At 44.6% G+C, this 25277-nt stretch overlaps 1 protein-coding gene across 3 annotated transcripts; it reads right to left on the bottom strand.

The window, feature by feature from the left end:
- Positions 1 to 445: 445 nt before the first annotated feature.
- Positions 446 to 24294, bottom strand: SLC39A13 (solute carrier family 39 member 13). Of its 3 annotated transcripts, none has more exons than XM_082226311.1 (10): positions 24152 to 24294; positions 8964 to 9266; positions 8018 to 8131; positions 5894 to 6015; positions 4952 to 5107; positions 3975 to 4064; positions 3347 to 3397; positions 2577 to 2709; positions 2356 to 2455; positions 446 to 2015 (listed from the first exon to the last, which is right to left on the bottom strand). In XM_082226311.1, exons 2-10 carry the CDS (start codon positions 9232 to 9234, stop codon positions 1940 to 1942), a joined length of 1113 nt encoding a protein of 370 aa, XP_082082437.1. In that variant the 5' UTR covers positions 9235 to 9266; positions 24152 to 24294; the 3' UTR covers positions 446 to 1939. The 3 variants fall into 3 exon arrangements, with proteins under 3 accessions (XP_082082437.1, XP_082082438.1, XP_082082439.1); XM_082226312.1 differs by lacking the exon at positions 24152 to 24294 and adding an exon at positions 23889 to 24144; XM_082226313.1 differs by lacking the exon at positions 4952 to 5107.
- Between the last annotated feature and the right edge of the window lie 983 nt (positions 24295 to 25277).

Genomic DNA, 25277 nt, shown 5'->3' on the forward strand with positions numbered 1-25277 from the left:
GGGCACCAAATTTGCAGTCCTAATTAGTTAATGGGAATGCTGAAAAACCCTCATCAAAAACAGGGCCAAGCAACGAGCTTCTGTTTTAGCGATCTTGTGTGAATGAATGACACAGAGGGGCTGGGGCCAGTAATGAGCAAGTGTTCGACCAATATCACCCGGGAATCAACCTGTCGATCATGGTCGACTGGTTGGACATCCCTGGACTAGATGATCCTCATGATCCCTTCCAGCTATACAATTCTATGATTCCAAGGAAATGCCTCCTTAGAGGCCCAGTGATAAGCAGGCCTGTGCCCATTCCACAATTTGCTTGCTGCACTATGCAAGTACAGAAAAAAGACACACACGCACAGATGATAAAAAGTTAGGACTACAAAGAAAACCATACATATCTGCAACTAAAACTGTAACTATTCACAGAAAACAACATAACTTCTACAAATAATGATAAAACATTTATTTATAAACAAGTTCAAATAACGAAACAGCTCGTTATATAAATGTAACATCATTGTATTCTTTTATTTTGAAGAGCACATAACCTCACACACAATTTACCTTTGTGCCACTGAAGACAGCTTGGTCAAAATGCATTTGACAACTGAAAGTGCTGTTTATTTGCAACAAGACCATTTAGTCATTTGTTCTTCTGTCTTTCAATACACACGGAATCTCATTGCTGTTTTTAGACGCCATTTCATCTCACTGTTTGGCAACTGAAGGGCCTATTCGAATTAGGCTGTCAAGCTGCGTTTACTTCCATTTTTAAACTAGAAGTTATAACACTTAGTTTACTTGACAGTCCTGACTTTAATCATCTGTGCTGATGCTGACTGGCCAGAAGTCATTCCTCTTTGTTTAACCCTGCAACAGTTGCACATCCAGAAAATCTTCCTTTTCCTCTATTTTTGGTAAAGCAAGCCAGCTCACTCAGCAAGGAGCTACCAGGTCAGCCAAAAGGAATGCAAAATGTGTCACAGGGGCTGAGACAGATCCAGAAAGGCAGAGTCTGCTGCTTCCATACTACCTTACGATTTGAAAGCATGAGGAACTCTTCCCAGTTTAAGCTGTACAGCCGTAAACCAGGCATTATAGCCAGGTTCTTTGGTTAGAGGCAGGCATTGAACAACCTCTCCAAAAGTTTCCAGCGTGAATACTGATTTCAGCTATAATGCTTCAACCCAACTGGATCTTCAGTTACTGCTTAGGGAGAGGCACAGGATCAGGCAGTAGCAGACCTCATCCTAGAAGGTTCAGAAAGCAATTTTATGGCAGGGTGGGAGAAGGTTTCCATAGCTCAAAGGTAGCACTTATGATTTCCATGCAAAAGGTCTCAGATTCAATCCCTACTATCTCTACTTTGAAAGGGATCTTGGGTACCAGAGCCTTCCTTGCCCAAGATCCCAGAGAGCCACTGCAAGTCAGAGTACATAATGCTAGGCTAGAGGGACTAATGTAAGTCTGACCAGGTATATTGTGGTTTCCTATATGAAACAACCAGGTATTTTGGCCAGGGATGGAAGATAATTCTTTCATCTCTATGCTTACATTGCAACCTGCCTTTTTATTCTAGCACACATCAAGTCCAAACTGGCAACACTGCCCCTTTCAGCAAAAGCAGTTCCTCTCTTCATTGCTGGTTGTTGTTTTGTGTTCATTTAAATTATTATTTTTTAACCACACACACACACAACTTGAAAAGAAAAATCCAGCCACCCCACTTTCTTTTCTCAATACTTTGGAAGTCCTGGCCTGTGAAGCTTTAGAAACAAGAAATGGAGTCCAGAACCAGGCTTCCCTGATTTGCCTCTCGTAGCAGCAGCCAAATCCACAGGCACACAAAAGAAAAATTCAATGGTGTCCCTTATTGCTCTGTAACAGTTCAGAATGAAGGCAGCTTTGGGAAGCAGCAGAAGGCAGCCGGAGCAGGAGTCGCTCATTCGGTAGTGAATGAGAGAAGCACCATGACAATGATGCCAGTACACAGGAGGAGTACTTGTTGCACTGAGTTCCTAGGCAAAGGAAAAGAAGAAGAAGAGAGGATGGGCTGAAGATCTGGCATGAGGAGGATCTGGATCCTTCCACCCCCCACATTCTTATTCCTCCTGGGACCCTCAAGGCGGCTTATAATGGCTCCAAGATCAGGAATGGGGAAACTTTGGTTCTTCAGAAGTTGTGTGACTCCAACTCCCATCAGCCCCATCAACACAGTCAATAGGGATGATGGGAGTTGTACTCCAACAATATGGAGGGCCACAGATTTCCCTTTGCTGCCCTGGAAGTTATGCATGGGGTGTTCGCCACCCCCACAAGTTTTTCTTCCCATAAGTAAGATGTGGTGAAGACACTTACCAAGGATTCTTCTCTTCTAAGAGATCGGGCACAACATTTACCAAGGCGATGTATAAAAAGCCCCCCGAGGTAAATGGGAGAATCCAAGCGATGGTTTCCCCTGTGTAGATAGTGAGAAACACATCAGTGAGCAGGAGGTGGCAGGAGAGAACTGTATTTGGGTAAGATGGGATAGATATGTGGGTCTCTCATTCATCCCTTCTGCATACTCCAAGTCTTACCTGTCCCTTTAGGTGACTGAGCACAAATTGCAAAGCAAGCACCGAGAATGCCTCCAAGGGCCGTGGAGAGCTGTAACTTGGCTGCGCTCCAGCGATCAAAGCCAGCACGAAGGAGGATGACAAAATCTCCCACCTACAGCAATAAAGCGGGGACAAAAAAAGAGAGAACTGCACAGAAGCTGACAACAGTCCCAAAGCATGGCACTGCAAGCTCTTTTCCAGAATTGCCATCTACAAAAAGTCCTTTCCTGAACAGATAACTAATTCCAAGCCGCAGAGTTAACAAGTGAGGAAGTCAAACATGGAACATAGTCAGTTAACTCATTTATTCTAGCCTCATAGGGAGGGAAAGTATTCTTTCCAATTATTTGGTTGGCAATAAGTAATTCTAAGCAAACAGAACATTCACCATCTGCTGCCACCACCACCAACACGTTGGCTGAGAGAAAGCCTAAGGATGTGCAAATATACAATATTTGCTTATCCCTTGTCTCTCCCTTCCATTCCATTTACTTCATTCATTGTCAAAATTCAGATTGTAAGATTCTTGGGGCAGGTACCTTTTTGGATTTTGTTACTCTGGAAAGTTTTGTGTATTATTGGTAGTGTGTGTGTGTGTGTGTGTGTGTGTGTGTGTGTGTGTGTGTGTGTGTATTAGAGAGTGTGTATATTACAGAGATTTGCTCACTCTTTCAAACAAAGCCCTGGCCTCCCGCTCAGACAAAACATTGAGACAACTTCCCAGCAAGCCTATTACAGATCTTACTTACCTCATGGGGAATTTCATGCAGAAGGATTGCCATAGTGGTCAGGAGCCCAACCTACAGCCAATGGCAGAAACATGTTAAGACATTCCATATCACTCAACAGGGACACAAGTGCAGCAAAGCAAGACTTTTCTAAACATTTTTTTCCTGGGGGAAAGGGGAGATGCTGACCCTGTCCCCCTCTGAATGGTGATCTGTGCAGTTTTAGTGTTCAAAGCAATTGCAAGGGCTTTTAGTGTTGGGTTTTAAGGAAGAATGTGGAAAAAGCTGTATCTGAAGAAGTGTGTATCTGAAGAAGTGTATCTGAAGAAGTGTGCATGCACACAAAAGCTCATACCAAGAACTAACTTAGTTGGTCTTTAAGGTGCTACTGGAAGGAATTTTTTTATTTTGACTATGGCAGACCAACACGGCTACCTATCTGTAACTGAAAAAGCTGTAGTTATTTAATACATATTATATAGATATTCTGGAGAGTGAAAGTGTTAGGAAAATGCTATAAAGTATTAGGAAAATGCTATAAAGAAACAGCACAGAATTGCTTCTTATTTGTCTATTTGCTTTTAACACCAACCTCTGGGATCTGAACATTAGGGGAGAGTCAAACAGGTCCCCTAAACAGGGAACTTACCTTTCTGCTAACCAAAAAGCTGGCTGCCACTGCCAGGCCATGTGTGAAATTATCTATTGTGTTGGCCAAAAGATTGAGGTATCCGCTGATCTACAGTGGCAGGGGAAAGAAAGAGAAATAAAATCAGAGCATCTAACACCTGAAAGACAAGGAGACCACAGACAAAGGCCATTTTCACAAACAAAGGTAAGAATGCCAATTTTATCCACAAGGTAGCTTATATCAAACTTGTGAATGTGGTTAACGAGGCACATAACATAGTAAGTAGCAGTCTTTAAAGTGACTATCGTATTCTAACAACCCAATGGATGTGGGTTATCCTGTTTTGACAAGCAGATGCAGAAATTTAAAATATGGGTTGTCAGCTGTCAAACAGGAATGCAGCACGGGGCTTTTCTCTTAGTGGATGTGGTCCAGCTCTCCTCTCCTGAACTGGAAAATGGCAGTTATGTTCTTAAAAACACAGAAAGATGTTGAGAGGTGGCATTTTTGTAAAGACGCGGGAATTTTGTTTTTAATGATAGAAACTTTTAAAGAAAGCAGCTTAAATTCAGGTAAAGACTGTGTACATAAAGGATCAAGGAGAAGGCAGGTGAAGGTCCAAACCAAGCAGGCGATGATGGAGTTGAAACCATCATTCAGTGGTAAGATCCAAGGCTCAATCCCTGCCAATTATGTGGGACTGGGAAAAACCTCTGACTTTGACTCTGGACAGCTACTGCCAGTCAGAGTGGATGGGGCTAGACAGCCTAACAGTCTGACTCACTATAGGGAAGATTCATACATGTTTAAGAGGAAAGCATCTGCATGCCTGATCTCCCCTAAAAGTGGGGGTTTGGCTATTTTTTTTTTAATACTGCCTGCCATCTTTGCTTTCAGGAAGTTATCAAACTTCCTTTTGAGTTGTTTTTGCTTAGACACATATCGCATTTTCTCCACTGGCCCATGGACCCCACCCCCACCACCAAATGGTTTACCTTGATCTTCTGGGCTGGTAGCGAAGACAAGTGAGAAGAACCATTACTCTGAGCTGTGCCCAACTTCTTTCTTGGGACTGGACTGGCTGCCTCCTGCACAGCAGAGAAACTGCTCCCATTTGGAATCCGTTTAGCAGGTGCTTTGGAATCACTGACCTAAGTCACGGAGAAGCGGCTGGTCTTTGTCCATGTCCATCAAACAGTGGCCCAGAAACCTTTTCCCATTCCCTTCATATAGTGCTATCCTAAACTCAAAGAAAACTATAGCTACTTCACATCTGATGAACTCCAAAGCAGAAGAATGTTTGCAAAAAAAGGACACAGAAGCCCAGAGGCTGTCATTTTAAGTGGTTTGTTAGGCAAAGTCACACAAATCAGACAAGGACGACCTCCACTTTGCTCATGCAAGGTTGACAGGGAAGCAAACAGATATCCTGCTTTCCTGACTCCCTAACTCTAACCTAAACACACAATTCAAAACTTGAAAATCCCATACTTTGTATTTTGCATAATGTATTCAAATACCATATTGAAAGCATTTATGCCAAATATAGAGGAAGTTATGCCAAGTACAGAGGAACTGTGCACATGGTGGGGGCGGGAACTCATATAGGATAGGGGTGGTTAAATTGTGGCCCTCCATATTTTTGGGGAGTCTAACTCTCATCAGCCCCAGCCAAATGGTGAAGAATGATGGGAACTGTAGTGCAACAACATGTTGGAAGGCCACAAGTTAACCATTCCTGCCATAGGGCATTATGGAGCCCTTCTGTTCTCCTGCTGACCTTCACACCATGAGTTTATGTCATGCCTCCTGAATCACCGAGGAGGCTACTGGGAGGGATAGGAAGTTAAGCTTCATGCTGCGTTTCCAAGATCACATGGCAACATCACAAGTCATAATCAAACTGGGATCTTGTGCCCCTCTCAGAATCCACTCACCAAGCTGGAGCTTCCTTCCTTTCCACTGTCTGGGAACATCTTCTGGAGGCTCAGGAAGGTCAGCAAACCAATGATCACCCAGAGTCCCAGGAGCTTCTGCTGCTGGAAACTCTGCCCTTCTCCTGTAGAGGGGAAAGAGGTAGAATGGACAAGTCTCACCAGAACTTGAAAATCAGGAGTCCCCAAAACCATTTTCCCCACCCAAAAGCAAACAAATTAAAACACCCCCCCTGCTTCATTCACACAAAAGGCAAACTGGTTTCCAGAAGAAACATACAAATCTGGGGCCAGTGCACTCTAGAGCAGGGTTTCCAGACTTGGGTCTCCAGCTGCTTTTGGACTACAGTTCCAATCATCCCTGACCACTGGTCCTGCTAGCTAGAGATGATGGAAGTTGTAGTCCAAACACAGTTGGAGACCCAGGTTTGGGAAACCCTGCTCTAGAGTAATATCAGTGCTGCTGGCGTAAAGTAAGAACCCACACACTCAGCACACGTCTCTGATAAAGCTGAAACAAAAGAGTCTAAGGGTGCTTCCACATGTCAGCTATAGTGGGGATGCCAACTGACCCAGAGCATCAATCACCTGTAAACAACACAGGTAGGCAGGGGAAGGATGGATGAGCTCTGTGCATGATGCTGGAATGGGTGAATCTATAATAAACTGACCCAGCAAAGCTCTTCTGTTCTCAAGCACTCTTCTCAAGTGTAGAAAAAAGAAGCCTTGAAAATAGAAGAGGACTCTGTAGCAAAGGGTGGAAGGGCACCTGTGCTTTCTATAGCTCCCTCTTCCTATGGCTAACACACTCTGTCTCTCGCTGTATATCTCTCCCCACCCATCTTTTCCTGGATACCTTCACGTTCCTAGCTCCCTGCCAACCCACTTCCCGTGACAGAATGTTGATTCCTTGAAAACTCAAATCCTGCAAGCTGGAGATGCTTTACTTGCAAATTCATTAACTCTGAATGTTTTATTTGGAGAACAAAACTGGATTATTATTTTTTTGTGCAAAGACATTAGCAGCCCCTGGTTACAGCCACACGTTTACCAGTCAAATTCTGAAGCTGAGCCTGCCTAAGCTGCGTGCACAGGCATGAAGTCTGTGCTCTGGAGAGCTCATTCCTCCTCCTCCTCCCGCCACACCCTGGCAAAGTTCTTTGCCTAAGGACAAAAGATGTCCTTTTTGATTAGATGGAGTGCGGTCAGCTTCCCACACGCTGTTGAGACTGGCTGTAGGCAAGGGAGAATGACAGGCATGTGTGGGGTGACGCAATCCTGAAGCCCAAAGGCCAGATAAAGGCTGACAAGGCGGGGGAAGTCTTCCAAGGTCACATTTTCAGGAGGCAGCAACACCTGCGGACTCAAGGCAGGCAGCAGCGCAAGGGCAGGTGCCCTTCTTATGGAGGGAGACCTATGCAGACCTTCAAGATCAGAGGAAGTTGTCCTTTACGAATCAAGCAGTTAATTGCAGGGCTGCATGGAAGAGCACCCTTCCTCAAGAGAGGCAACAACATGCTATTCAGAAGCAAAGGCAGCCGTGTTTGTTTCATCTCTTGCATCTATAGAAGAGAATTCCTTCCTCAACCTGGTGCCTGATTGTTGGACTACAGCTCCCATCGACTCCTGCCATAGTGGTCAATGGCCATGGAGAATGGGACCTGTCCAACAACATCTAGAGGGCTACAGGTTGGGGAAGAGGGACAGGGCATTTTCCCTATGATAATCATCCATGAAACTCACTGTGTGACCTTGGGCCAGCTGTTCACTCTCAGCCTAACCTACCTCACACGGTGGTTGTGAGGATAAATGGGGAAGAGAAGAACTATGTTCACCATCTTGAGCTCCTTGGAGGCGAGGTGGGTTACAAGTGCAACAAGTTAATGAGCAATTCATTTGACACAGCTTTGGAAGAAGCATGACTATATTATTAGTATTATTAAGAGTCAAAGCATAGAACAGAGAGAAAACAAGCCCTGGCGTCCAGGCGTCCCCTTTGAAAAGATAACAAAGACCCTAAATGGAACACAACAATCTGTGCAGAAGCAGGGAAAGAAATGGCTGTGGCATGCCTTGCAGATCAGTGCCTGTGTGGTTTCAAGGCATTTGCACAGTTCCAGGCATTACCTGCAGTGGCACTGCAGGTGTAGGCCCAGGCCTCTGGGAGCAGGTGCAGAAAAACATTTCCCAGGAGCCCACCAATGGCAAAGCTCAAGAACTGCTTCATCCGATGGGATCCCTCTGAAAAGACAAAGAGCAGCCAGTCACCAAAGAGCTTGATCTCATCTTGCTATGCTACTTATGGGAAAGCTGAGGGAACAGTCATCTCTTCCCCCATGCATAGGGGTTGCTGCCATAGCAGCTGATCAGGATGCTTTGTCTACTTCCAAGAAAATGCTGAAACTGGGAAAGCCAGTTGAAACACCTAGTACATTGCTCCCACCCAATGGGGCGGTTGTGAACTTGCAAGGAGAGGTAGGGCCAGTGGGAAAACTGTGTCCGCCTAGTGTCTGGAGAAGAGAGCAGGGCTGTGTTTATTCCACAGTTTTGAGCCTGCACCACACAAACACACAACTTAGTGTAGAAGTCAATATCCTGTTTCTAGCCCTTAAGAGTACAAGGATAAAATCAAAACCATGCAAGTGGCGCCAAGGGAAATCTCAAAAGCCACAGAAAGGAGGCATTTCCAACTGGATTTCCAGTGGCCAGAAGACAGGGCTTCATTGTTATGCCTGATGCTTTGCCCTTTCCCATGGCTAGTAGGAAACAAAGGCTTACAAAATACTTATACCTATACATCAGTTACACAAGTCACAGAATCCACCTCTCTTGACATGAAATTTGGTTTACTACTAGAGGGTGAAGGTCCTATTTTAGAAAATCCACCAGCACATGCTCAACACCCTAAACTTAGCCATTGTCCGCCCACCTGACTTCATGGAATGACTTGATAAGAGCATATTGCTCCTGTATTACAATAAAGCATGCCGCATCCAGGTCTTGCATTTAAAAGCTGTGTTGACTGGGATGCTGAGCCAGAAAAAGAAGGCAGAAATCATCAGGGGGTGCTTACCTTCTGACTTCAGTGCTGCCCCTGTCTCGAGAGGAATCACCAGCAGGGGAAGGACCCCACTCAGCCCAACCATAACTGAACCAATCAGAGAACAGATCCAAGCATCCAGGCGCTCCTCGCTGAATATGGCCCCCCAGGACTCAGTCTCCTTTTCACACAGGGGACTAGCCTCATTGTCAGCCTGGGTCAGTGGAAGGTCGTGGGCCTGGCAGGCAGCCGTAAGCATCAAGAAGGAGAGAGTTCCATGGAGAAGCAGTCGTTCCCCCATCATCACTGTGCAGCCTCAGCCTGGCTGATCAATCCCTGCAAGAAAGAGAGAAAAGATGAACAGTCCATGCCTAAGACCCTTCAGTGCTTCTCCTCTTCACCCATCCCTTTTGAAAGTCAGTCCCAAGACATTTGTTCTTTTTTCCCTCCTGAACTGAATTAGTCTTCCCATTGTTGACTTCAGGGGCAGAAAGGATGAGTCATACTTCTTTCTCTCATTTTTTTACTAGATGGAAATCTCATAACGAAGCGAGATGTCCCTGCAACACCTAGGTAGCTACTTATTCTTGTATGTGGGATCTTCATATTGTGAAAAAGAGGTATCAGCATAGATCTCGGCAGCCCTTTTCTGTGACTGAGCTTCACTTTCCTCACATTGGGGCTGTGTGGTTCTGAACCATTCCTAAAAGAAAATTCACATGTCTCCTGTATGTATATACACTTATTGAGCTGGTGGGATTTTTTCTGGTGTGGCCTGCTGGCCCATTTAAATTTGGCCACGTGGCCCAGTTAGACCAAACAAAGGTTCCCCCACCCATTCCAAGCATAGGTGCCAAGGGCATCTGGCAATATACCAACCAACCATCTGCGCTCGTGACAGCCATGGAATCTGAGGTGGAGTGGCAACCTGACCAGTTCACCATGGGTGGCTTGAGGCAACATGCTGACTGATGAGGACATTACAAGGACAGCAGCCCAGCTGGAAACCCATCAAAATGGTAGTACAAAACTAGACCCAGAGTTTAATGGCTTCTGCAGATACTAAAATTATGTAAAAGGGGAATTCAACATGCCACTAAGCAGATCTCTGTCAGCACAAGTATTTCTGCTTACCTAATGGAATGATCCACTCTCATCCCCCACCATGCCATACCCTCCAGTATTCCTCAGATGAAAATAGGGACATTTTCATCTGAGGAATGTCGGAAGGTATGCTGCCCCTTCGGCACCTGTGTTTCTGCTGCCACAGCCCCAGGAGTTCTCACTCTCCCCCAACTGACCCTCATTGACCCCCACTTTTTATGCCCCTCCCCCCAGCCCTCACATAGAGCATTTCCTACCAAAGGAAGTGCAAGTGCCACCACCAATACGCAAATGGATGTATTGCCCTCCACCATCCTGAAAAAAAACCTTAATCCCGATTTTGTTTTGTTTTATTCTTTGGTAGATTTATAAAAATAAAAACACACACCAAAAAATAATTTGAGGGAGGGAGGGGGAAAGCCCCATTGCTATAGCAGAAGTTCTTGCATAGGCTTCTGCTGGCAGGGCCTGTTAGTTGAATCCCACCCTTAGTGGTTAAAGATGTTGGACTTTGCCTGGGGAAGCCCATGTGTAAGTGGCTGTTGATAAGCAACTCCAATCTCCAGACTGCTGTGGCCTCATCATGGCCAAGTATAAACACAGACCTGGGGGATGGGGATAGGAGTGTCAAATCCATCCTTATCAGCAGATGAAGACTCAGAAGAACAGTGAGAGGGAGATGCAGCAGCAATATAACTGGGAACCTCCACAGCCTACAAAGGCAAGCAGCAGGAAGTCTTTACCACCTGGGGGAGGAAAGGTAATGAAAGAGAGAAGAGGAAAGAAAGAGAGAAGTATTCCAGACCCTGAAGGGTGGTGGTGGGGGAGTCAATCAGAAACTGTGAGTTATGGAACACCAGAGAATCAGAGAGAGAAAGTAAACTTTGGAGCTGTATAAGAATTTTAACAATATTTGAAACTTAAGTTCCTGCTGATCAGAAGAGGTTGGGACTACATGTAGGAGAGGGAGACCTTCCCAGCTCTCCTCTAGAATCCTGAGGCCTACTTGAGTCTCTGAAGGAACATAGGCTGCCAAACGTTGCTGGACCTCTCTTGAAGAGAAAGGAAGCAGTAACACCATAACAGATATATTGCAAGTGTATCTTCATATTTTTGTAATCTGGTCAGGGCTGACCTGCTTCCTCCCGCTTTGCCCCTTCTATGCACTTCCAGACAGGTTTGTGGTGGTGTGAGAGAGCCAAGCAGCAGCCAGTTCCACAATGTATGCTCTGTCCTGTCCTGACACATGTATATCCAAGACACCATGTGGTCAGGAAACACCTTTGGGGAAGTCACCGGAGCAACCACTCAGAAACGACAGCTCAGGGGTTTAAGGCTCTTCAACAGGGATAGCCGCAGAATTTTTAAATATTTTATTTAGCCCATCTGTTGGCCCTGCAGTTTGAAGCTAGGAATTTCTGGTCAAACTATTTCTTCAGCCAGTCTGTCCTGTCTACTCGAGTCTGATTGGCATCAGCTTTCCGTGGTCTCAGGCAAAGATCTCTTCCGGTCCCACACTTGCTTTGTAGTTATTCAGTGGAAGTATTTATATCTTGCCTTTCAATCATACTAAAAAGGCAATTAACAACATTTTCAGTAACCCAAGATACTCTTGGCTTGAGTTGCCAGAGATTAATCCTGAGACGCTTTTTGCATGCAAAGTGTGTCCTCATCCAATGAGCTCTAGCCTTCCCCTCTCCACCCTCACATCCCTTCCTCTCCTTCATAGATTTGTATTCTACAATTACTTTCTCCCCAAGGTTTTCTGCAGGCAATGCAGTCAATCTCTCCTGCTCCCCCCAAAAAGTTAAGCTGGCAAACATGGGACTCCCTGCCCCTCTGCCTTCAGAGCAATCCTGTGAGATATGATTAGAATCAGTCACAAGCCTTATTCACTCAGTCTCCCCACCTCCTCCAGCCAATTACCATAACACAAGGGGGTGAGCCCATTCGCTTTGGCTTCTCACCCCTGGCACTGTTCCTACAGCCCCCAATATGCTGAGGACTAACTTCTGCAGTGAAGAGGCTGTCCTACTCATGGGGTCTCCCCATCATGTGATCTAGAACCCCAATCTTCTTAAGACTTCTTAATTGCATGGGGAGCTTTCTGCCAGTGCAGTTTGCCATCTTTTGGGGTTCCTTTTCCAGTCAGCAGTGTCACCCAGAAAGTCTTCCAGAATCTTCCACTTCACAGTTTGGCTCTTCTCTTGGTGAACTCCCATGTGGGAATAAACACCTCACCCATTTTTGTTCTTCTTAAAGTATTTATTGTCGAAGTAACACTACAGTGTATACAGTTACCAGATTTTTTTCAATGAATCCAGGGACACCCCCCCCCTTTTTTTTGAAGCTCAGTAGCAACAGGGAGTCAGTAGTGGGGATGGTGAGGCGAAAGACCCTGGGCCCAAGCACACATGCATACTGTATAAAGGTGCAAAGCCCTTCTTTCACACCCTGTGAAACATAAATGTGCAGAGTTTTTTAAAAACTGGGCAATGGATGCCCGCCCACAGCTCCCAAGCATCCCCCAATCTGTCAAAACAAAGGGGGGAAAGGGGCTCGGGAGTCATGGGCAGGCGGTGCGCCGTTGCCCAGTTTTAAAAAAACTCTGCGCATTTATGTTTCACAGGGTGCGAAAGAAGGGCTTTGCACCTTGCCCAGCAGAGAAACCACGCGCCTTGCACCCCTCCTGGGCCATGGCTGCCCGCCCGCAACTCCCGTGCCTTCCCCATCAGTCAAAACAAAAGGGGAAGGGATCAGGAGATCTGTACCACCACCCGGTTCCCCTTCAGCAGTGGCGGCGGCAGCGGCAGTCACCAGCCCGGAGCCAGCCACAGCCAACTGAGCTACCAGTTGCTGAGGCTTCCGCTGCCACATTTTCCGGGGACAGATTTGCAAATCTGGGGACATTCCGGGGACGGAATTTGACCCGGAACAGATTTGCAAATCCGGGGACTGTCCCTGGGAACCGGGGACGTCTGGTAACCCTAATATAATTTGTACAGCCATACCTTGGAGGTCGAAGAGAATCCGTTACAGAAGTCTGTTCGACTTCCGAAACATTTGACTTCCAAAGCGCAGCTTCTGATTGGCTGCAGGAAGCTCCTGAAGCCAATCGGAAGCCACAGAAGCCCCATCGGACATTTGGCTTCCAAAAGAACATTTGAAAACCGGAACATGCACTTTCGGTTTTCAGTCGTTTGGGAGCCAGAACATTCGACTCCCAAGGCGTTCGGAGTTGAGGTACGACTGTATAACTACTGGTCTAATAAAGTAAAATAAAACTATATGCAGATAATCATCCGGCCATCTGGCCAGAGCAGCAGCCTCTACACCACACACACACTTTCTCATCCAGAGCTTGCCTTATAAAGAAACCTGTTGCTAAGAGCAAAATTTGTTGCTAGGGCAAAACTTTTCAAGGATCATTTCAAGTTATTGTTTAGACTACACTAACACTTTCTCAACATTATGCTCCAACATATGGGGCTTTGCAGGAAAGATAATGAAGATGATGGCAGAAGAGATCAACAGGATGGATGGATGGATGGATGGATGGATGGATGGATAGGGCTACAATTACTGTTTGAAGATCCCTCAGGGAACTTTGTGGCTGAACCAGGGATTTGATTCGAGGTCTTACTCATCCACTGCACCCTTCTGGCTCCAGTGGTTTAAGAGAGGCTTGGAAAGAAACACTCGCCTGATATTACAGAAGAGTAACTACTAGGCAAGGCCATTCTGTCATTTGGGAGACAGCTCTCTTTTCCAGTCTACTCACATCTGCCAAACATAGGACATGTGAACAAGCAGGCAAGGACAAACATTTGTGGCTTAGCAGCCCATATGCACTTGCTTGCAAGGCCCATGGTGGAATCAGTGAGTTATGGAAAATTCCTAGAAGGCAGAGTTCCAGGGCGCTAGAAGGCCTGGGAAAACACTGGGGAGCGGGAGGGGACAGAGCAGGGCTCCCTTAGTCATGCCAGTGCCAACTAATTTGGGGGACCTATGTAAATAACTCCATCTGAGACATGTGAGGTATCAAAATGCCTCCCGAAATCCCTTCTCTGAGTCATCCTAGGTTGAACCTGCATGTGATGCTTTGAGTAATCTGTTGTCCCCATAAGAGCATAGGAAGCTGTCTTATACAGGTCCATCAAGCTCAGTATTGACTGGATGCAGCTCTCCAGCGGTTGAGACAAGCGTCTTTCGGAGCCCAGATGCCAGAGGCCAAACCTAAACAACCACATTTCGCCTAAAGTCAGCACACCTGCTTTCTGCAAACCAAGCAGCACCAGGTGCTCAGCCCACAGAAGCTCCCTGCTCCCTGCATAACATATGGGTGAAAGAAAGCAAAGCTCATGTGGGGAACACACTCTGCACTACTCAAGTTTCCTGCAGGATTCCCTCCAACCATCAGAGCCTTTTTCCTCCCGGGGAATATTTCCCCTGTCACACACACACACTTCTTGTTTAGCAATAAAACGGAACAAGGAAGCACTATTTTTAACTACCACAACGGAAGATGCCTATTTATAAAAGGATTTAACCAGTTCATGGCAGAAGATGTTGATCAATGGCCATTTCCCATTACAGCTCCAAAGGAAGTTCCATTTTCAAAGGGAGTGTACCGGATCGTCAGATGTTAAGGCCAACTATCGGAAGATTTCTATTATGTTCAGGACCTGCTTGTGAGTTTTACACAAGCATCTGGCCAGCAGAAAAAGTGCAGAACTAGGTCAAACGCAGCAAATCAGTTCTTACATTCTCAAGTGGCAAGTATGGGAATAAGGAACCTATGGCTCTCCAGATGATGTTGAACTAAAATTCTCATCCCTGACCACCAGCCATGCTGGCTGGGGCTGATGGGAAATAGAGTCCAACAACACCAGGAGGGCCCACAGATTCCCCAGCTCTTCCCTAGGTGTTTGCCTAGTGACTGTTTGGAACTCTGAGCCAGCGTACAGGTTTTATGGTGTTTTATATTTTGCTGGAGGGATGTGGGTGGCACTGTGGGTTAAACCACAGAACCTAGGACTTGCCGATCAGAAGGTCGGCAGTTCGAATCCCTGCGATGAAGTGAGCTCCCGTTGCTCGGTCCCTGCTCCTGCCCACCTAGCAGTTTGAAAGCACGTCAAAGTGGAAGTAGATAAATAGGGAACCTCTGGCGGGAAGGTAAATGGCATTTCCGTGTGCTGCTCTGGTTCGCCAGAAGCGGCTTAGTCATGCCGGCCACATGACCCGGAAGCTGTATGCCGGCTCCCTCGGCCAGTAAAGCGAGATGAGCGCCACAACCCCAGAGTTGGCCACAACTGGACCTAATGGTCAGGGGTCCTTTTACCTTTGCCTTTATATTTTGCTGGAAGTCCCCCAGAGTGGCTGAGGCAACCCAGTCAGATGGGTGGCATATAAATAATAAAATTATTATTAAATTATTATTATTATTATTACACTTGCCATGAGGTTACCACCCAAAGGCAAGTGATCTCCAAACCAGCAACCATATATAGTAACAGGTTTTAGGTGATCCTCAATGGATCCCCTTTCCACTTCTCCAAGGTACCGCTGCCCACTCACTCTCCCTCTGTGCGCAAACTGAACAGCCTCCAAGGTACGGACAGTGATGTGCAAGGGAAGTGGAGGGTGTTGTTCCATTTCCTAACTCGTCATTGCTTGCCCACTTGGAGAGGACCGATGAACAGGCACCAAAGGCAAGTAGATGGACCAGCAAACTTCAGAGCATGACAGTGGACCCTTTCCTGGAGTGGGGTGGTACCCAAGGATGCCACCTGCTTCTGCCTGGAACTCCATTATCATATTGTGAGCCTCCAAACCTTCAAACAATGAACATGAAGCCAGGGGAGCAGATAGTTCTACATATTATGACAGAGAGACGGAACATTTGTCATGGAAATGAGGGGGGGGGGCATTTTTGGCAACATCCCTCCAGAGCTTGAGTGATGAGGGCCAGCACAAAAGATTCTGCATCTCTCCTCTCCTGCAATTGCAACATGTCACATTAGTAACATAAAGAGGCAATGTGTTTGTGGGATTGAACCATCACAGGTCAGGCACCATGGTCAGAACTTCCATAACCTCTCACAACAACTCAAACTCAATGTTTTTCAACTGAGTAAATTCCCATATCCAGCTATGAGCCATCAAGTATTAAAAAACCTATGTTTTGTGTGTGTGTGTGTGTGTGAGTCCTAAGAAATCCCCATTATTTATTTATTCTTTTAAAAAAGAACTCCAGTCCTTGGTAACTTAGGGAAACAGCTTTAATGCAAAACACATCTGGCCCAGTGACCCTTTCATAATTCCCAGCGAACAGGATTGAGGTCATGACCCACACAATTTTTTTAAAAGTAGAAGCTTGACTCAGAGCACATTCCATCCATTTGGGGGTATTAGAAGTGAGAATTGTCCTAGAGGAGAGGAGACTCTGCTTGCTAGTGAATAACTGTGTTCCCTGGAGGATTATCTAAATTTCGAGGAGCTCCTGAAATAGCAACTGGAGGATGATTGATATACGTAAATTTTTTCCCCCCAATTCAGAATGAGATGCTGCAGGAAAGAAACCCAAAACCAGACAACAATAAACAAAAAAGTCTTTTCATATGGCACATGTAGATGATTGGGGTTGCTATCTGAAAAACACTTCTGGTTAAGCATGCTTAGGATTATATTAACACTGTGAAAAGTCTGCATGCCTCTCTAGACAGGAGACCTACACCCACTCCATTCTCTTGGATGGTAGAATCGAGAGCCAGTGCCACTTGAAATATAAACCTACACCAAGAGAAAGAGAGAAACGGAAAAGGGAAATAGACCAGAATGTTTACTTGAGACATTTCTGAAACTGCTTAGTCTCCCTTGCAAGAGATTTCCAGTCTATTCTAGAAATGGCCTTTATCCAATGCACCTGGAAAATCCAGCTCAGCTCTCCCCACAGCAAGCTCTGTGCAGCGGTCAAGAGTTTCTTCTGCTCCTGCCTCCTCCCCTGACAGCCAGCAGCTTTACCCTTTTGCTGACCACACTGTTCCAGCATTTTTCCAGTCTTGTATCCTACCACCATGCCACTCTTAAAATATATATATTCAGGCATATTCCTCTGGAAGCCCAAGGCTCATCTCTAATTATGCCAGAGAGCCCAGACAAAATGTCATCCTATTCCCCTGCAACGGAAATAGAAACAGCAATAAACAAACTCTCTTCCAGACCCTTTTACGAGTCCAGCAGCAGCAGCAGTAAACGCCTGGAATCCTACTGGAAATCCTGACCTTCTGCCAACAGCTACAAGGCTTCACAGCTCCCAGCCGCACCAATTCCGCCACTGTGGGGTTTGAAGCAACCCACTCACCCTGGAGTGACCCATTCAGAACCAAAGTGTAGCCTGATGCTGGAAGCAGGTCTAGCTGTAGTCTGTGGCTGGATGTAAGTTTGCCTGGGAGCCTCGTTCCCATGTCAGGGTTCCATGATAGAGCTCTGTTAAATAAACAAACTTCTATCCCTGCAGAGACAAACTCCTGTCAAAGAACATACAGATCTGAACTGGAAGAAACATTACAGCTGTTGACATGTTTTTGTGCCACTTCTAATTTTGCAAAGTGCTCCAGATCATATTAGAGTATACAACTGCCTTATGAGGTAGGCCATGTTCCCATTCTACAAGAGACAAAATGGGAAAAACAAGTTTGATTTGTCCATCCAGTGAGTCCATGGGAGTGATGGGCTTGCCCAACATGCTACTTCAAGAGCCATCATGGAATTCTCAAAGCACCTAATTAAAGCCCACCAGGAGCATGAGTCAGTCACAGGTAGGACTGTGTGGACCCTGTGCTAAAAAATAAAAATAAACTTCAATATCCCAAGCAATTCTGCACCAAGAAAAGCAGAACTATCTTTCTTACTTTACCTAATTTATTCTTCAATACTTCTTCTTTTGCATAATTTATTCTGGTTCTGCAGGTCACTGAAACGCAGCCATTGGAAGCCTTATTCAACCAACTCCCTGACTTCTGATATTTCAGCAGACATTGGCTAAACAATCTGAAACATTTTTTGTAGCCATAAGGACCCGAAACTTAAATGGAAGCTGAAGGGAAGGTGGCTTCTGCATGCAATATCACATTATGTGTTTCCCCTCCACTTTCACAAAGTCACAGCAACATACAGGCTTGACTATTATTAGTGTGGAATTTTTCAGCAAGTGGAGACATCTATGAACTCATCCTATGAACAGAAGTGCAGCTAGCAATTCATGAGGGGATATGTTCTGCACCTATTCAGCAACCTCTAAAGGAGGAGAAGACGCCCCCTTTCTCCAAACTGCTCTTTGATGATTCTTCTTCTTCTTCTTCTTCTTCTTCTTCTTCTTCTTCTTCTTCTTCTTCTTTTGCACCTTATTTTGCTAGCAGCGTTGTCCATTAATTTCTCTAACCCCCTTTTACGGCCATCTCAGACAATGGCCATTATCACAAGCTGTAGCAGTGAATCCTATCAAGTGATTACACACTGTGTGAAGAAGTGCTTTATGGTGCCTGTTCTGAACCTAAAAAAGTTCACAGGAGGACCCAAATTCTAACATTATGATGGAGGAGGGAAAAGGTTTCTGTGAGTTTTGTCCACACTATTCATAAACTTCATTGATGCCCCACCTTTACTCTAAAGAGAAGCAATTATCAAATCACCACACCAGCAGTCACTAAGAGAGTGAGAACATAACGAGGCAAATGACAGGTGAACTTGCTCCTACTTGAAAGAGGATCAAGTCATGAGTCCTTCATAATTTAAAACATTTCCACTACATGGGTCCACCATTCACCAGTATTATACAACCTCCATGAAGATACAGCTAATCACAGATCTTTGAACGGCATGTGTCCTTACTTAGCCTCAATGCAGATGTTCCACTGTGTTTCTAAAAACTTGTGTAAGGTCACAATGAAGTATAGTGGGTCATGCCTTCCATAAGTTAATATAAACTACTTGTGACACAGTAACTACTCTGCACCAGACCAAATCTGCCCATTCCAGTTTCCTATCCTATTATAGGTAATCAACTTAGCACAGCTAGGATGATTGGGTTAGCACCCATAACTACTATTGTGAATGGATCACTGTGCTCATCTTATATGCATTTGAGCTTTAACAGACTTGTCAGAAGCTTTTTGCATTTCACGGCCCTTTGATCCCACTTTTTACATTCCACCCTCCCTCCTCTACATATTTATGTATATATTTTATCTGTCAGTTGAGGATAATACATTATGCATCTGGTGAAGTGAACTCCAGGTCACAAAAGTTTATACATGGGTGGATAACCTGTGGTCCTCCAGCTGTTGTTGGACTACAGCTTCCATCATCCCTGACCATTGGCCATACTGGCTAGGGCTGATGGGAGTTGGAGTCCATCAAGATCAGGAAGACCACAGTTCCTGATCCGTATAATTATCAGAAAGGCTGCAATCCCACATGTACTTGGCTGCAAATCAGTCTTGTTGAACTCAGTGGGATTTACTTCTGAGTAGACTTGCAAAGGCTGACACTGTAAAAGTGTCTGTATTTAAGATGCCACAACACACTTGTTTCTGCCTATAAGAAGTATCCTAACTCTTACAAGACCCAATTCTAGGTGGCCAAGACATAAAACTTCTACCAGATGGAATACACTTCCTTTTTTTTTTATAAAATTTTTATTAGTTTTACAAAAGTTTTTATAACAAACAAACATAAAAGAAAAACAGACAAACAAACAAATATAATTTCAAAATATCCTTTCATAGACTTCTTTCCTCGGACTTCCCCATACCTCCCCTTTCTGCATCCTCATGTCCAAATTTTATAGCAACTTATAAATGTTCTTTCCCATCCTAATTCATCATAGTCCTTTCTTAATCTGATCTTATATTACTGCAACCCTTTCTCTCTGTAAAATCTCGACATTCTAAGCTTCATCAAGTTTATAATAGTTCTTAAGATAAATCTTAAATTTCTTCCAGTCTTCTTCCGCAGTCTCCTTTCCCTGGTCACGAATTCTGCTCGTCATTTCCGCCAATGTCATATAGTCAATCACTTTCATCTGCCATTCTTCCAAGGTGGGTAAATCTTGTGTCTTCCAATACTTTGCGATCAGTATTCTTGCTGCTGTTGTTGCATACATGAAAAAAGTTCTATCCTTTTTTGGCACCAATTGGCCGACAATGCCCAAGAGAAAGGCCTCTGGTTTCTTAAGGAAGGTATATTTAAATACCTTTTTCATTTCATTATATATCATCTCCCAGAAAGCCTTAATCTTCGGGCATGTCCACCAAAGATGATAAAAAGTACCTTCAGTTTCCTTACATTTCCAACATTTGTTATCAGGCAAATGGTAAATTTTTGCTAGCTTAACTGGGGTCATGTACCACCTATAGACCATTTTCATAACATTTTCCTTTAAAGCACTACATGCCGTAAATTTAATACCAGTGTTCCACAACCTTTCCCAGTCAGCAGACATAATATTATGACCAATATCCTGTGCCCACTTAATCATAACTGATTTAACTGTTTCGTCTTGTGTATTCCATTTCAACAGCAAGTTATACATTCTTGACAAGTTCTTAGTATTGGGTTCTAACAATTCTGTCTCAAGTTTTGATTTTTCCACCTGGAAGCCAATTTTCCTGTCTTGTTTGAAAACCTCCATTATTTGATAATAGTGGAGCCAATCTTGTACTTTGGGTTTTAGTTTTTCATGGCTCTTTAATTTCAGTTTCTCTCCATCCTGTTCTAAGATCTCACAATACTTTGGCCATCCGTCCTCCATATTAACTTTCTTGTGGGCCTTAGCCTCTAAGGGTGACAACCATCTAGGGGTTTTGTTTTCCAACAGATCTTTATATCTCATCCAAACATTGAACAACGCTTTCCTTACAATATGATTTTTAAAGGCACTATGCACTTTGATTTTGTCATACCATAGATATGCATGCCAGCCAAATGCATTATTGAAACCTTCTAAGTCCAAGATATCTGTATTCTCGAGGAGCATCCACTCTTTCAGCCAGCAGAATGCTGCTGCTTCATAGTACAATTTTAAGTCCGGCAGGGCAAATCCCCCTCTTTCTTTTGCATCTGTTAATATTTTATATTTTATTCTGGGCTTTTTGCCCTGCCAGACAAATTTCGCAATATCTTTCTGCCACCTCTTGAAACAGTCCATCTTGTCAATAATCTGCAAAGTTTGAAATAAAAATAACATTCTAGGCAATACATTCATCTTAATCACTGCAATTCGGCCTGACATTGACAATCTCAAATTTGACCATATTTCTAGATCTTTTTTAATTTCTGACCAGCATTTTTCATAATTATCCTTATACAGATTCAAATTTTTAGATGTTAAATTAACCCCTAGATATTTCACCTTCTTAACCACCGTCAGACCTGTCTCTTCTTGAAACTTATTCTTTTCCATATCTGTTAGGTTTTTCCCTAAGACTTTAGTTTTTTGTTTATTCAATTTAAATCCGGCTACCTGCCCAAATTGTTGAATTATTTCCAACACTCTTTTTGTACTAGTGTTTGGCTCCTGCAAAGTCAATACAAGGTCATCTGCGAACGCTCTTAACTTATAGTGTTTAGTTCCGACCTGTACACCTTTAACTTGCTGGTCATCTCTAATCATGTTCAGCAACACCTCCAGGACCGAAATAAAAAGCAATGGGGAAATTGGGCACCCCTGTCGTGTTCCTTTTTCTATCTTAAGTTCCTCAGTTATTACATTGTTTACAATTAGCTTAGCTTTTTGTTCAGAATATATTGCACCCATACCATTCTCAAATCCTTGTCCTACCCCCATCCCATGAAGATTCTTTTTCATAAAACTCCACGAAATATTGTCAAAGGCTTTCTCCGCATCCACAAATATCAAAACTGCTTTAGTATTTATATTCACCTCTAACTTTTCCAAAATGTCTATTATGTTCCTAACATTGTCTGAGAGGTGTCTTTTTGGGAGAAAGCCTGCTTGGTCTCTGTGAATCTTCTCCATCAATACTCTTTTAAATCTTTTTGCTAAAATGTCTGCAAAAATTTTGTAATCCACATTCAATAATGAAATTGGGCGGTAGTTCTTCAGTTGAGTCTTTTCAGTCTCTGTCTTTGGTATGAGTGAGATATATGCTTCTTTCCACGATTCGGGTGCCTTTTTTCCCTCTAAGATCTCGTTACAAACTTCCTTCAACGGTTGTATTAGCCATTCCTTTAAAGATTTGTAATATCTGGAAGTCAGTCCATCTGGCCCTGGAGATTTGCCCAATTGCATATCCTGAATGGCACCCTCTATCTCTTGTTCTGTTATTCTCTGGTTTAGCTCCACCTTGCTATGATGAGAGATTTTTTGTAATCCATATTTATTAAGGAATTTATCTATGTCCTCTTCATTTTGTAATCCTTGGGAATAGAGTTTTTTGAAATAACTCACAAAGCAATTTCTTATCTCGTTGGGTTTAGATATATTTTTTCCATCCACTTCTAGACTTGTAACTGTATTTAATTTCTGTCTTTTCTTAAGTTGCCATGCCAGAAGTTTACCACATTTGTCTGCCGACTCAAATGTCTTTTGTTTCATTTGCTTTATTTTCCATTCTATCTCTTGGTTCATCAATTCCATATATTGTGTTTGATACAACTTAATCTCCCTCAAAATCTCCTGGGACTTTGGTTTTGATCTTAATTTTTTCTCTCCTTCTTTTATCTTTTCCAAATTTTTTTCCTTTTTCTCATTCTGTTTTCTCTTCTTTATTGAGTTTTGTTGAATCAAAAATCCTCGCATCACAGCTTTACTTGCGTCCCAGATCACTCTTTTTTCCACATCGCCCTTTAGATTGATTTCAAAATAGTCCTTTAGAGTTTTTTGGGCCTTCATGTGGATCTCTCTATCTCGAAATAGGGTGTCATTCATTCTCCATCTAAACTGACCAGTTGTTGTAAATTTCATTTCCATCTTCACGGCATTATGGTCGGAACAGGTTTTTGGGCAGATTTCTACCTTCTTAATCTTCGGAGCCATTCCACTAGTAACCCAGATTTGGTCAATTCTGGTCCAGGTCATCTTTGCAGATGGAATACACTTCCATTCATCCCCAGTGCAAGTGCCTCTATGTACCAAGCCATTATTTTGCCTTTGAAATTCTTCTCTCCTCATCTCCCATTCTAATTTGTCTGAGCTGGAAGCTATAGCTTTGAGTGGGCCAGCTAATATGCTAAAGCTGTCACCACAGATGTTCCTTTATTAAAACACGTGTCTATTTATTAAGAGGCACAGTGGGACATTATCTAAGAAATTGTTCTATGCAGAGTTGCCTTGGGAGTAAACCTCATTAAAATAGCTTCGGAGCAAACATGCAGAGTCTATTTAGCGGCGACTTCTACTGGAAGGAAAACTGGTGGAGGACCGGAGAAGTGAAAAGCCATTGGGTTACGTGCAAGGCTCATTAAGCACATCAATATGGTCTGCGTGCCGTATGGATCAGAACTCTATATTATGGCTATTTTCCTTCTGAAAACAAAATTACCAGGCAGCTCTTGCTCCTTGGGAGAGAAGAGCGCTACATTATCCTAGTATCACCCACTTCTAGGAAGCCGGTAAAAGGAAACCCCTTCTCTCAACAAACCATACCGAGTCTAGGAAACACACAGTCAGAAGATCTCAAAAGCGCAGCAGTTTAAAAAAAGGAAGAAAGTGAAGGATCAGGCTATAATTAACGGCAGAGACAACGAAGCTAAATGCAACATCTGTCAGCAAGTGATTAAAGGACATGGGGGACGAAGAACCGAGTTTCCCCGAGGCATCAAGTAACCCACCTGGTCTATGAAGGATACCCCTCCACACACGCACTTCAATCCCGGGGTGCTCTTTCTTTTCCTATTGCTGCCCGGGCACAGGGTACCACTCGCGCCTCCTCTGCCCTCGCCTCGCCTCTTCCATCCCGCTCTAAGCCCCGGCCGCGCTCCGCCCGCCTCTCTGCTTCAGCCACCCCGGAAAAGTTGGGCTCCCTCGACCCCGGGGGTGGAGGGCAGGGGTGCTTCCCCCCCCCCCAGGGGCAGCTCAGGGGCTGGTTCGTTACCGTGCGACACCGGGGAGCTCCGGGCTGCCCCTGCCATCCAGCTGCGTCTCCGCTCGGGACTCCCCCCGCCTCTTCAGCCTCGGCTCCGCCTCCAGAAGCCAGCCACGTCGGTCCCATTCTCCTCGGATCAAAAGCCGCCGCTCCGGCGGACGCTTTAGCGCGCGGCACCGCTTCCGACGTGTCCTCCAAAGGGGGACCGGATAGCGAGAGCACACGCTTCTTCTCCTAGAAACGCTAAGGGAGCCGGCGGGGAACAGGACATGCTTCCGGTCAGGGCAGGATGGGGGACCGGAAAAGAGTCTTACTCTGCCGTACAAGTGACAGAGCGCAGGTCTAGGGCTGCACGGCTGAGTCTTCACCAACGCCAGGACTCGCCGGCGGAGGTAGCCGCGCAGAGAAGCTGCCGTTGCTTTATCGTGCCCCACGCCTCCCTCTGGGACATCGTTTGTGTTAAAGACTCAGGAAGAATCCCTTTTTGGGTCTGTTTGGTTGATAGACATCCGGTGCCCTTTTAAAATGAGTTTTGGAAGAGGAGATTCTTGTTTTTATTGTGTATTTTGTGTTCTTATGTTGTGAACCGCCCTGAGACCTGCAGGTATAAGGCGGTATACAAATTTAATAAATAGTAATTGAAATATCCTCGGAGTCGAGAGTGGATTTCATGCTCTTTATTCAGCTCATAGTGGTGAGGCAGACTGGAGTTCCCCCAGACTGTCTGCTTTATATATAGTGGTAACTCTGGTTAAGTACTTAATTCGTTCCGGAGGTCCGTACTTAACCTGAAACTGTTCTTAACCTGAAGCACCACTTTAGCTAATGGGGCCTCCCGCTGCCACCACGCCACCAGAGCACGATTTCTGTTCTCATCCTGAAGCAAAGTTCTTAACCCAAGGTACTATTTCTGGGTTAGCGGAGTCTGTAACCTGAAGTGTATGTAACCTGAAGCGTATGTAACCCAAGGTACCACTGTACAGTATTTACACAATGGGCCCCACGTGATTGGCTAATTCTGGGATTCTCCTGTAGGCCAATCAGGTTGCGGATTCACTTCCACCTGGAGCTGGATTGGGTGGCTCCTGTGGACCAATCAGACTGCTGCATTCTGGATCCTATTGTTCTAGGACCA

This window comes from Podarcis vaucheri (assembly GCF_965113315.1).
Source record: "Podarcis vaucheri genome assembly, chromosome: 1".
Taxonomy (NCBI): Eukaryota; Metazoa; Chordata; class Lepidosauria; order Squamata; family Lacertidae; genus Podarcis; species Podarcis vaucheri.